The sequence below is a fragment of the Chrysochloris asiatica genome, unplaced genomic scaffold (assembly GCF_000296735.1).
Source record: "Chrysochloris asiatica unplaced genomic scaffold, ChrAsi1.0 scaffold00004, whole genome shotgun sequence".
In the NCBI taxonomy this organism is placed as follows: domain Eukaryota; kingdom Metazoa; phylum Chordata; class Mammalia; order Afrosoricida; family Chrysochloridae; genus Chrysochloris; species Chrysochloris asiatica.
This window is the reverse complement of record NW_006408522.1, coordinates 1903717-1918281: the sequence shown is the minus strand read 5'-3', so window position 1 is coordinate 1918281 and position 14565 is coordinate 1903717. Positions and strand designations below refer to the sequence as shown.

At 40.4% G+C, this 14565-nt stretch overlaps 1 protein-coding gene across 1 annotated transcript in view; it reads left to right on the top strand.

Moving 5' to 3' along the window:
- ZWILCH (zwilch kinetochore protein) overlaps positions 1-14565 on the top strand; it is a 57739-nt gene that overhangs the window by 15591 nt on the left and 27583 nt on the right. The window contains exons 8-9 of the mRNA XM_006831511.1: positions 3278-3349; positions 7318-7411. Coding sequence (XP_006831574.1) covers positions 3278-3349; positions 7318-7411 — 166 coding nt within the window. The remainder of the gene's footprint in view (positions 1-3277; positions 3350-7317; positions 7412-14565) is intronic.

The window sequence follows — 14565 nt, the reverse complement described above, 5'->3', positions numbered from 1 at the left end:
GAGCCACAACACGAGAAGATATATGCACACCAATGTTCATAGCTGCCCTAATGACAATAGCAAAAAGATGGAGACAGCCAAAGTGCCCATCAACTGAAGAATAGATAAACTGTGGTACGTACACACAATGGAATGTTATGCTACCTTGAAAAATAGCAAGGAAGCTGCATGCCACCACCTAACATGGATGAACCTTAAGGATATTATGTTGAGTGAAATTAGTCACAAAAGGAGAAATACTGCATAGGACCACTACTGTAAAAGACTAAGAAAAGAACCCATACTAATCCACTAAAGTGGATTCTTTGCTGGGTCCTGGGATGTAGGGGTGGGGTGAGGGGAGGGAGGGGAAGGTGGAGCACAGGTCAGGGACTAGATACAGGATAGTTTGGGTGCTGGGGAGGGGGGCAATATATAAGAAGGGAGAGAGGAATGCAAGAACAAAGCAGATGGGAGAATAATTAGGCAGGTTTGAATGGGCTAAATGGGACAGAGGTAAATAATGATGTATACACAACCTTGGAACAACAGGGCTCTGGGATACAGAGATTGAGACATGGTTGGAATGGGGAAAAGGGGGGACTAATGTTAAGAAGCTTGGCTGTGTTTTGAATCTTGGTTTTCCTTGCATTATATTATAAAATAGACACTGAAGGGGAAGAGAAAGGAATAGCTAGAAACATCACCATAGAAAGTCTGTAAGTCCGTCTTCTGCCTGTAACTGATTGTAATACCTAAAATGGGGCTACAAGGTGCCCAGTGAAGGAGGCTTCCTGCGGAGCCTCTGCATTACCTAAGACTTTAGGTGGAAGCCTGAACCACATCCAGATCTTCAGAGATGGGAAATTTCCACTTGAAAGGATGAGTAGACCAGCCTGGAGCAAATAGAAGAACAGAAGATACTTCTTAAAAGAAAGACTTACAGGAAAAATACAAAACAATAGAGACAGACTGACTGTTACTACAAGAAGAAGCAAGTTGCTTGCCCAGGAGACATCAAGGCAAGTGGTCAGGTCCCCTCAGTGCAGACCCTCTCCCAAGACTAAGACTCAATGGGAATACACGCTCTGATTGGTGACCATGCTTGTCACCCATAAGGGGAAGTGAGGGAAAAACAGCAATGAAGTGGCAAGATAAGCCCTACAATGTTCAATAGACTCATGTGAACCCGGGTGGAGACCTGATCGGCCAGCAGTGTGGCAAGACCTGGAGATTCTTGGGTTCAAGGTCAGTGACACAGCCACAGAGGACTAGAGTGGAGAGTGAAGAGTCCAGCTGATAACAAGAGGGGATATGCACAAGAACACCCACACTTACTGATAATACCCACTTGACCTGACTTCAATGACTGGATGATCAGAGCTCAACCAGAAGAAGAAAGAAGAGGATAAAAAGTATAATCTGATACAATTTGATGAACTTGACGTACACCTTTGGATGCAGTAGCTAAAAAGAGGAAACAAATCCTTACTGCAAAAATCATTCCCACCCCCTCCACACACAGAGTAGACTGGGATAGGCAACTTGGACACTGACTACCTAAAATGGGGCGGGGTGGGGGGAGGGCGGCGGGAGGGGCGCTGCAAAGGCATGAAGTGACTGGTTTACAAGCTTTCAAGAGAGAACCTAGATCCAGAGGGTGTGGAGGAGATAGAATCTCCACTGTGTAGTATCCAATCTGTCTAGGCAGAGCTGATGAAATGAAATGTCATACAATAGTGAATAATTATTATCAGGATTGATTGTGAGGGTTGAAAATGTAAAGGTAGACGTTTTATAGCAAGGAGGGGAGTGATTAACTTTTCAATCTAGGAGTGGAAGTCCCTAGGACCATCAGTGGAGAAGAGGGGAGAGCGCTACCCTACCCAGAGAAGCAGTGATGCCTGAGATGGAGGCAGAGACGGTGATGTGCAGAGATGGAGTAGCTGGGAACTTGAGATGGAGTTAGAGAGGTGCTGTGTGTTGATGACCAGGGAGAGGGGAGCAGGCTTGCAGGGTATACCCTTTGGGTGGTTGATGATGCATGAAGGGGATTGTAACCGTGGCAATGAAACGATATACAATAGAATGAATGTAAAACTAATGTTCTCCCATGTAAAATATAATTCACAATAAAACATTTATTAAAAAAAACGACTATGTTTTAAAGAGGCTTAAATAATAGGAAATGCTTATTAAACAAAAAAGAAAAAAATGTAAAATGTTTACGTAATGAAACTCAACTATGTTTTTTTAAGAATATATGTATACATATAGGTGTATCTAACATACAGTCATGGACATACTGAGTTAAGTGCTGAGTCAGTTCCAACTTATAGTGGCCTGTATAGTGTTTCCAAGGAGCTGTTGGTAGGTTTGAACTGCAGACCTTATGATTTGCAGTCTGTTGCTGTTCTATAGTACCACACCAGGAATCCCATCAGCCACTCCTTGGAAACTATATAGTGCCGCTATGAGTTGGAATCAACTTGACAGCACTGTATAGAAGTATGCTACTGTGTTAATAGTGGTTCCTTCAGGGAAGTAGGATTATGGAATATTATATTCTTTATGATGCTAGTCCCCTGTTGTTGTTGTTATGTGCCGTGGAGTCGGTTCTCATTCATAGCAACCCTGCATAGGGTTTCTGAGGCTTTAAATCTTTATGGGAACAGGAAGCCTCATCTCTCTCCCGTAGAACAGCTGGTAGTTTGAAACTACTGACTGTGAGATTAGCAGCCCGATTCATAACCACTACGCTTCCAGAGCTCCTTAGAGTAGGAATTTTCATACTTTGAAATTTTTGCCTCCTTTTTTGTTTTTTGTGTGTGTTTTTTTAAAGGCGTTAGGTTTCTATAACCTGGACCTCTGGCTGTGTGGGTTTAGTTGGAAGGTGTCTAATAAATTGATTTATTTGGGGGATTTTATTTTTAGTGATAATGCTAAATTTATCAGTGTCTTGAGAAGCATTTATTTCTGTTTTCTACTGTATCCTCATTGGAATTCAATGGTAAAGGACAGGAGAGTTTGTAAGGAGAGCAGTAGGTCTGTGTAGGTATAATTTTGTATGTTATTGAGAGGGTATGGTGGGCTGAATTTAGGGGACTACACGGTCAGGATGGGGTGAGACATACAGTGTCACTGGGTAAGTTGTTTAAAATGAAGTGTTGCTCTAATTTTTTCAATTCATTTGTACCTTATGAAGTATATTTTTTAATGTGTGATAAAATAACTGAAATCTTTATGTATAGAAGATGGGATTACCAGTAAAAACTGACATGCTTTGGGACCTTTTTAGAATATTAAAGTGGAATCTGGAGAGTCAAGAAGTCCTTTGAATAATCTTCACAGACAACTGAAATTTCTTCTTGTAAGTATCCTTGTGGAATTTTTAGTTGTCATAAAGATGTTTGCTAATATTATTATTTAGTATTAATGTTTTTCAAATTTTGTTCTAAGTTTTATATATTAGATAATATTGACAATTTGGACACTTTAATTTTAGTATGTGGTAATTGTCTTACAGTTAAAGGGTGCATTCGACAGTTGTCTGTCTTTTCTACTTTAGTATTTGATTTTTATTCATAATGATGGAGTCCCCTCTTTCCAAGTGGGTCAGCTGTCAGTTTGTTCCAAGTGTATATATAATATAAGCTGCTTGTCAATAACTGGGATTTTGATTGAAGCTAAAGATTAATGAGCGTGGTTTTCATGATCTTATGTTTCCGTAAGCATAGCTTACTCCACAGATTGCATCTCCCGAGAGTTTTCATCTAGAAATCCCAATGTCTTAGCGCCTGCTAAAGCAAGCCAGTATGGTCTAGCTCTGGCCCCCACATTTCTGTCTTTCCTTTTTTTTCAAACAACTGTTGAAATACAAATTATATCCCATAAAATTCACCTGGTTTTAAGTCTATAATGGATTTTAGTATACTTACAGAATTGTATAAGCATCACCACAGTTATTTTTAGAACATTTTCATCACTCCAAAAAAAAACCCTGATACTCATTGGTAGTCACTCCTGCCTGTCCCACTCCTCAACCCCTGACAACCACTGAGAACTCACAGACCATACTTACACTCACAGAGTGTATTAGGGAAGTAACAGGTTACAATTCACAATCAAGAATGGCTTGGGATATTCACTTCTTTGACCAGGACAGTCTCTTCTCCAGGCTTGTGAGCAAGCCTCTGCTGCCTGGCCATGCTTGAACTTGGGCCCTCATGTTACCAGTCACCAGAGGATAGGTTCCTGTTAGGCCTCTCTGAACTGGTCTCCTCTCTCAGCCCTTAGTCCAGCCTCTACCCTGCTCAAGCAAGTGTTAAAACCTCTTTTAGCCCTGCCAATAAGTACTCAGAGGCTCCCCACTGTCCAGGAAGGCATCTGAAGGCACTCAGCTCTCTTACTCTGGTCGGTATGCCCAGTGTAGCTACCTTGCTGCATGAGCTGAGAAGTCTACTGCATCATCTCCTGCTAATATCCTGGTTCTGCTGCTGTCATTTCTTCACTGTGCTTGCCACCACCTCCTACCATCTCTGATGTTACAGCTCTGTGTCTCTCCTGAGCCTAAGAGGTTTTCCATGTAGGGACCCTAGGTCCAAAGGACCCACTCAACTTCCGGCTCTTTTTCTTTTTGATGGTAGTGAGATCATCCCTTTGCTCTGAGATTGGCTTTCTTTTTAAGCCTAGAAGGATGGCAAAACTAACCAATCCCCTTGTTAGGGTTTCATACACCTATTTGCATGATTCCACCTCCACAAGCATGCCATGCACCTTATTTGCTTTGTTAACAAGCTATTCAGTTCTCTTGGTGGGACACATGCATTTTATTTGTATATTTCCACCTATTCATTTTGTATAAGTTACAAGATTAGACGTGGCTTAAAGGGCCATATTAAGTAATTCATTTGACTGCAACCACCAGTGATCTTAATTGTTTCTCAACAGGGCATTTGGGCAGGATCTTTATTTGTGGTTGGGAACCATCATATACACTGCAAGATTCTTAGCCTCCACCAAACTGAACACCGGAAGTATCCATCCACCCTAGTGTTTGTGACACCAAAAATTATCTCCATACTTTCCTGGGATTGGGGGCTATATCATTTCCTATTGAGATCCCCTGGGATTGGGGGCTGTATCATTTCCTATTGAGAAATAAGCATACTTTCTCTTCCTTGGAATTCATCCTGGAGACCTGTAACAGGAATTCCTAACTGCTTTATAATTTCCTTCATCTGCCAAAAATCCAAAGTGATTGTTGTCTCCATATGAAACCAAAACCCTCTTTCAATGTTAAAGTCTCTTAATAGACTAACCCCTTTTCCTTTTAATCCTATTTCTATTTTTCTTACTTATCTTGTTGTTAAGTGCCATTGAGTCAGTTCCAACTTACAGCGATCCTGTATGGGTTTTTCCAAGGAGCAGCTGATGGAGTTGAACTACTGACATTGTAGTTAGCAGTCCAGTGCTTAGCCTAGAGCACCACACCAAAACTTCATAGTTACCTAGTGTTACCTTGTGGCACTGTGGGTTAATGCACCAGATTGCAAAGTCATTTGAACTGCAAGGTCGGTGGTTCAAGCTCACCAGCTGCTCCTTGGAAACCCTATACAGAGTCCCTATGGGTCAGAACTGACTCGACGGCACTTAACAACAACAACCTTAACAAAATCTAACACAAGTGGGTAACTTTGAAAGAACAGAATTTTATTTCCATTTTGGAGGCTAGAAATCTAAGTCAATGCCCTGGCTTTAAGGGCAGGTCTGTCCTTGTTTGTAGCCCTGGGAAGTTCATCTTCCTCTAGACCTGTGTTTGGGTCTGTCTGTTCTGCTCTTCTTGTTATCAGAAGTAAACAAGTTTGTTGTTGTTGTTAAGTGCCGTTGATTCAATTGTGACCCATAGCGACCCTGTATGGGGTTTCCAAGGAGCAGCTGGTGAGCTTGAACCACTGACCTTACAGTTCAAATGATTTTGTAGTCTAATGCATTAGCCCACAGCACCACACCAGGTTTAGGACATACCTTATACTCATATGACTATATTAACAAAACAAAAGAAACCCTGCTTCCTAAGAGGGTCATATTTACAGACACCAGTTAGGATATAAACACACATTGGTCAGGAATGAGGGCGGGGGGGGGAACACAATTCAATTTTTAGCATGGTTTCTCTCTGGGTTTTTTTTAACTCTACCTTATTTGGGATCATCCCATCCTCTTCATCCATTCCATGCTTCTTCTCCACTCTCTAATCAGACCTTCCTACTTTTGAGTTGCAGCTGAAGTTTGACATTATTCCCTACCTATTACAGCCTATCTTGATCTTATCTTAATGTTCCATTCAGTTTCACATTGGTAGTTCCCAATGACTTAATCTGTATTGTCACCCTTTGACTAAAATTGCAAGTGTTTTCAGTGTGGACTTGGACTCATCAGTCTAGGATCCTTTGTACCCCCTGTGCACATAGCATTCTCATCAGAATCAGACCCTGGCACTCTGGTACTAATTTGTGTCCTTGGACATGTTACTTAGTCTCAGTAAAATGGGGATAATAGTAATATCTGTCTCATTGGGTGTTAGTGTGAGAATTGTTGTCGATACCCTACATAATGCTTTGGTTCCTATTGGTAACTGGCTGGTTGGTATAAACCCCCAACTAGGACCTTAACCCTATGGGTCTCTGGAGGGAGAACTGGGGTGGATCACCTTATCCTGTATGAGGTCACTGATAAATTATCACAAGTGCTTACCAACAAATGCTCAAGAAATCCAATCTGTACTCGTGTTAGCAAGAGTGAGGCTTTATTTGATTTTGCAAAATTGGGCGCCAAACGCAGTAGACAAGATGGGCAGATGCACTGTTTGGCTGTTTTACAAGTGTTCTTATCTCCTAGTTCGAAAAGTCCCTCTCCGAGTTCCTCATTGACTGAATACTATAGAGTGAACAATCTTTGGACATCAATGTGTTCTTATTTTAAAGTTTCTATTTCTCAAACAGATTTCCCCCCTCTCCCCGCCTCAATTTATCTTGTTCACACACACCCCAGGTGAACGGGCTCCTGTTGCTGTATCAGCCTATATCCGCCACCAATCTCAATTAGTACCTTCCTGGACCTTTGTTTCCATATACCTGAAGATGGGCCAGCTTGAGAATTATTTCTCACAGTGAAGATTATATAACGTACTACGTATAAACATATATGCATAGTTCCTGGCATGTGATAAACAGGAAATATTACTACAGTTAATATTATTAAATGTATCCTATTGATTCAACTTTGTTTTCTGCTAACATTGTTGTTTGTTTGTTTGTTTGTTTTAATCTCCAATAGGTCTTGGCTGATGGTTTGAGGACTGGTGTATCTGAGTGGCCTGAGCCTCTAGAAGTGAAATCTGCTATTGAACTTGTGCAGGAACTTTTAAATGGTATTTGTTTTCCTACCTTGCCCTTGTATACTGTTTGCTTGTACTAAGAATTTATACTTGCTCTGTTTAACTACTTATCTGTCACTTTGTCATACTTTGGTGGCTTCTGTGTTGTTGTGATCCTGGAAGCTATGCCACTGGTATTGTAAAGAATAGCATGCTTACCCATGGTGGACAGGTTTTAGCAGAGCTTCTAGACTAAGACAAACTAAGAAGAAGGAGAGACAGACTACTTCAGAACATTTAGCCACTGAAAGCCTTATGGATATTATGGATAGCAGTGAAACATTGCCAGATACAGTTCTGGAAGATGAGCCTCTCAAGTTGGAAGACACTCAAAATACAAGTGAGGAAGAGCTAGCTGACTGACTGTCTCCTCAAAGTAGGGATGACCTTCATGACATGGATGGGAGTTAAGCTTCCGGGACTTTCATTTGCCGATGAGGCACAACTCAAAATGAAAAGAAACAACTGCACACAGTCATTAATAATCAATGTAGAATGTGCAAAGTATGAATATAGGAAAATTGTAAGTTGTCAAAAATGGAAAGGAATGCAAAAAGATTGATATCCTAGGCATCAGTGGCCTCAGATTAACTGGTATTTGCTATTTTGAATTAGACAATCATTTGGTTTACTATGCCAGGAACAACAAATGAAAGAGGAATGTCATCATCAGAAAGAACATGCCATTTGAAGTACAATGTTGTGTGTGATAGGATAAGATTCACACGCCACAAGAAGACCAGTCATAATACTATTATTCAAATTTACGCACCAAACACTAAAGCCAATGAAGGTGAAACCTAAGAATTCTAACTTCTCCAGTCTGAAGTTGATCAAACATGCAGTCAAGATGCAGTGATAATTACTGGAGATTTGAATGTGAAATATGGAAATAAAGAGGATGGATCAATAGTTGGAAAATATGGCCTTGTTGATAGAAATGATCTTGAAGCTTGCATGATAGAATTTTGCCAGACTAATGACTTATTCATTGCATTTTTTTTTTTTCAACAATGTAAAAGGTAAGACTATGACACATGAACCTCACCAGATGGAATACACAGGAATCAAATTGACTACATCTGTGGGAAGAGATGATGGAGAGGCTCCATGTCATCAGCCAATAAAAGCCAGGGGCAGAATGTGGAACACATCATCACTTGCTCATAATCAAATTCAGATTGAAGCTAAAGAAAATTAGAACAACTTCACGAGACCCAAAATATGACCTTGAATTATATCCCACCTGAACTTAGATACCATCTCAAGAACAGATTTTATGCATTTGACATTAATGTCTGAAAACCAGGGAGTTGTGGGATAACATCAAGAACATCATACATGAAGAAAGTGAAAGGTATTTTAAAAGACAAAAATGGATGTCAAAATAGATTCTGAAACTTGCTCCCGAGCAAGTTTGGTTAAAGTGACTGGGAGAAATGATGATGTAAAAGTGCTAAACAGAAAATTTCAAAGGGCAGCTCAAGAAGACAGAGACAAATATTATAATGAAATGTGCCTGGACTTAGAAAACCAAGTGGGAAGAATATGTTCAGCATTTCTCAAGCTGAAAGAACTGAAGAAAAAATTCAAGCCTCAACTTACAATATTGACAGATTATATGGGCAAGATATTAGAAACATCAAAGATATTACATGGGCAAGACTCTAGAAACATCAAAAGAAGATGGAAAGAATACACAAAGTCACTTTACCAAAAAGAATTGGTCAATGTTAAATCATTTCTTTTTAAGAGGTCTCATGATCAAGAACTGATAGAATTGAAAGACGAAGTCTAAGCAGCACTGAAGGCTATGGCGAAGAATAAGGCTCCATGAATTGATGGAATACAAATTGCAATGTTTCAAAAAACTGTTTCAGCACTGGAGGCGCTCTCAAAATAAAAGTGACTTAAGAGAATACGAAAATCATCAAACAATATAACACATGCAAGTAAAATTTTGCTAAAGATAATTTATCAATGGTTGCAGCAGTGCATTGACAGGTGTTGTTGTGAGGTGCCATCGAGTCTGTGCTAACTCATAGCAACCTTATGCACAGCAGAACGAAACACTGCCCAATTGCCCGATCCTGGGCCAACCTCACAATTGTTGTCACACTTGAGGCCATTGATGTTGCCACTTGGCCAATCCATCTCGCTGGGGGTCTTCCTCTTTTTCTCTGACCCTCCACCTTACCAAACATGATATCCTTCTCCAGTGACTGGTCCATCCTGACAATGTGTCCGAAGTATGAGAGACGAAATTTGGCCATCCTGGCCTCCAAGGAGCACTCTATACTTTTTCCAACACAGATCTGTGGGATCTTTTGGGAGCCCATGGCACTTTTCAATATTCTCCTCCAACACCGTAACTCAAAAGCACCAATTCTTCTTTACTTACTGTCCAACTTTCACATGCCTATGAGGTTCTTGAAAATACCATGGCTTGGCTCAGGCGCACCTTAGTCCTCAATCTGACATCTTTGCTCTTCAACACTTTAAAAAGGTGTTGTGCAGCAGATTTTCCTAAAGCAATACATCGGTTGATCTCTTGACTGCTGTTTCCATGAGTGTTGATATAGTTGATCCAAGAAGATGAAGTCCTTGACAACTTCAATCTTTTCTCCGTTGATAAGAATGTTGTTTATTGGTCTTGTGGTGAGGATTTTTGTTTTCTTTACATTGAGATGCAATCCTTACCGAAGGCTGTGTCTTTGATCTTCATCAGTAAATATTTTAAGTCCTCTTCACTTTCAGCAAACAAGGTTGTGTCATCTACAGATTGCAGGTTGTTAATGAGTCTTCCTCCAATCCTGATGCCATGTTTTGCTTCATAGAACCCAACTTCTTGGATTATTTGCTCAGCATACAGGTTGAATAAGTATGGTGTAAGAATACAACGCTGTCCTACACCTTTCTTAATTTTAAACCGTCCAGTGTTCCCATGTTATGTTTGAACAACTGCCTTTTGGTCCAGGTACAGATTCCTCATGAGCAGAATTAAGTGTTCCGGAACACTCAGGCTTTGCAGTGTTGTCCATAGCTTGTCATGATCCACATAGCTGAAAGCCTTTGCACAGGTAAACATCTTTCTGATATTCTCTGCTTTCAGCCAAGATCCATCGGACATCAGCAGTGATATCACTCGTTCCACAGCCTCTTCTGAATCCGGCTTGAACCTCTGGAAGTTCTCTGTCAATGTATGCTTGCAGCCATTTTTATATTACATTTAATAAAACTTTACTCACATGAGCTATCAAAGGTAATTGTCTGATGATTTCCGCAGTCAGTTGGGTCACCTCTCTTTGGAATGGACACAAATATGGGTCTCTTCCAATCAGTTGGCCAGATAGTTGTCTTCCAAATTTCTAGTCATCAATGAGTGAGTGCCTCCTGTGTCGCCTCGCTTACTTGAAAGATTTCAATTTTTATTCCATCAATTCTTGGTGCCTTGTTCTTTGCCAGTTCCTTCAATGTAACTTGGACTTCTTCCTTCAGTATCATTGGCTCTTGATCATATGCTACCTTTAGAAATGGTTGAACATTAACCATTTCCTTTTGTACAGTGACTCTATGTATTCCTTCCATCTTCTCTTGATGCTTTCTGCATCCTTCAATAATTTGCCCAGAGAATCTTTGAATAACGAAAGTCGAGGCATGAATTTTTTCTTCAGTTCCTCCAGCTTGAGAAATGCTGAGTGTGTTCTTCCTTTTTGGTTTTCTGATTCCAGATCTTTGCATATTTTGTTGTTGTAATATTTGGCTTTATCTTCTCAAGCTGATCTTTGAAATTTTCTGTTCAGCTCTTTGACGTCATTTCTTCCACTTACTTTAGCATCTCTATGCTGGAGAGCAAGTTTGTCTCTTCTGACATTCATTTTGACCTTTTCCTTCTTTCTTGTCTTTTTTTTAAAATGTTTTATTGTGAATTATATGATAGTTTATATGGGAGAACATTAGTTTTACATTCATTCTATCATATATCATTTCATTGCCATGGGTACAATCCCCTCCATGCATCATCAACCAACCAAAGGGTATACCCTGCAAGCCTGCCCCCTTCAGTACCCCCTCCCCCTCCCAGTCTTCAGCACACAGTCGCTCTCCTTCTCTGGATCTGAAGTCCCCAGCTGCTTCATCACTCCACGTTATTGTCTCTGCCTTCATCTCAGGCATCACTGCTTCTCTGGGTAGTGTTCCGCTCTCGGCTCTTCTCTGTTGATGGTCCTAGGGACCTCTGCTCCTAGACTGGAAAGTTAATCACTCCCTTCCTTGCTATAAAACGTCTACTTTTACATTTCCAGCCCTCACAATCAGTCCTGATAACAATTATTCACTATTGTGTCACAAGAGACCCATCTGCATTTCATTTCATCAGCTCCGCGTAGGCAGATTGGATACTACTCACTGGAGATTCTGCCTTCCTTGAGGACCCCTGGCTCTAGATTCCCTCTTGAAAGCTTGTAAGCCAGTCACTTCTTGCCTTTGTAGGCCCCCCCGCCCCATTTTGGGTAGCCAATGTCCAAGTTGCCTATTTGTCTACTCTGTGTGTGGAGGGGTGGGAATGATTCTTGCTGTAAGGATTTGTTCCCTCTTTTGAGCTACTGCATCCATAGGTGTAGGTTAATGACTTTTTGCTTTCTTCATGTATGATGTTCTTGATGTCATCCCACAGCTCTTCTGGTCTTTGGTCTTTAGTGTTTAATGTATCAAATCTGTTCTTCAGATGATCTCTAAATTCAGGTGAGATATATTCAAGGTCATATTTTGGCTCTCGTGGACTTGTTTTCATTTTCTTCAGCTTCAGTTTGAATTTGCATATGAGTAATTGATGGTCTGTTCCACAGTCTGCCCCTGGCCTTGTTTTCTTCACTGATGATATGGAGCTTTTCCATCGTCTCTTTCCGCAGATGTAGTCAATTTGTTTTCTATGTATTCCATCTGGTGAGGTCCATGTGTATAGTCCTCTGTTATGTTGTCTAAAAAAGGTATTTGAAATGAACAAATTATTGATTTTGCAGAATTCTGTCATGCAATCTCCAGCATCATTTCTATCCCCAAGGCCATGTTTTCCAACTGCTGATCCATCAACAGGTAGCTATTAGAAATTGGGAGTCAGATTCAGAAGAGGACATGGAACAAGGGATGTCATTACTGACATCAGATGGATCTTGGCTGAAAGCCGAGAATGCCAGAAAGATGTTTACTTGGGCTTTTATTGACTATGCAAAGGTATTTGTGTGAATCATAACAAACTATGGGGAAAGCATTGTGAAGAATGGGTATTCCAGAACACTTAATTGTGCTCATTAGGAACCTGTACATAGACAAAAAGGAAGTTGTTCAGACAGAACAGGGAATACTTAATGGTTTAAAATTAAGAAAGGGGCGCTTCAAGATTGTATACTCTCTCCATACTTATTTAATCTGTATGCTGAGCAAATAATCTGAAAAGCTGGATTATATGAAGAAGGTGTCATCAAGAATGGAAGAAGACTCAGTAACAACCTGCAATATGCAGATGACACAACCTTGCTTACTGAAAGTCAGTAGTAGTTAAGTGCTGTCAAATCAATTCCAACTCTTAGTGACCTTATACAGGATTTCTGAGGAGCAGCTGGTGAGTTAACTGCTGAACTTGTCATTTTCAGTCCAGTGCTTTTCCTACAGTGCCACACCCAGAGTCCTATTGAAAGCGAAGAGTAGTGAAATACTGATGAAGATCAAAGGCTACAGCCTTCAGTGTGGATTGTGCCTCACTGTGAAGAAAACGAAAATCCTCACAACTGGACCAATAAATAACATCATGATGAATGGAAAAAGATAGAAATTGTCAAAGACTTCAGTCTGCTTGGATCTTTAAAGTGTTTAAGAGCAAAGGTGTCAGTGTTAGGATTAAGATGCACCTGACCCAAGCCATGGTATTTTCAGTAGCCTCATAAGCATGTGAAAGTTGGAAATGAATAAGGAAGACCTTAGAAGAATCGATGCATTTGTGGACAAAGAACATTGAAAGTACCATGGACTGCCAGAAGAACAAACAAATCTGTCATGGAAGTACAGCCAGAATGCTCCTTAGAAGCCAGGCAATAAGACTTTGTCTTTCTTACTTGGACATGTTGTCAGGAAGGATCAATCCGTGGAGAAGGGTATCATGCTTGGAAAAGCGGAGGTAAGCAAAAATGAGGAAGATCCTCAACAAGATGGATTGGCACAGTGGCAGCAACAATGGTCTCAAATACAACAATAATTGTGAGGATGGACCTAGGACCAGGCAATGTTTTGTTTGGTTGTGCATAGGGTCACTATGAATCAGAACAGACACAGTGACACTTAAAACTATTTAAATATGAATTGTCTTTTTTAGGCTTGGTATTCTTTTGGTATTCATCTTGGGAGAGAATATCTTGATTGTATCTTGATTAAATCAGGATTATATCAAAATTAACATAGAAATTTAAAGTGACAGTATCGCGACATAAAACCAAATGGCTACCGCTCGTCTGTCTGTCTTACTGTGGTGAATTGAGTTACTGTGATTCTGAGGGCTCCTCCGGTATTTTAAATAACCAGAAGGGTCACCCATGTTAGACAGGTTTCAGATGAGCTGCCAGACAAAGACAGGCTAGGAAGAAAGAGTGACGAACTACTTCCAAATTGATAGTCACTGAAAACTCTCTGAATAGCAGAGAAACACTGTCAGATACAGGACTGGAAGTTGGGAAGGCCCTCAAAATGCCACTGGGAAACAAAATGCCTCCTCAAAGGAGAGTTGACCATGATGATGTAAATAGAGTTAAGCTCGGGGGAAAAAAGCGCACAGAACCTTCATTTGCTGATGGGCCACAACTCAAAATGAAGAGAAACAGCTGTAAATATTCATTGAAAATCGGAACATGGAATATACAAAGTATGAATCTGGGAAAATTGGAAGTTGTCAACAATGAAATGGAACACATCAACATCGATATCTTAGGTATTAGTGAGCTGAAATGGACTGGTATTGGCCATTTTGAATCTGACAACCACATGGTTTACTATGCAGGGAATAACAAATTGAAAAGGAATGGTGTTGCATTCATCGTCAAAAAGAACATATCCAGATCAGTCATGAGGTACAATGCTGTAAGTGATAGGATCATATCCAT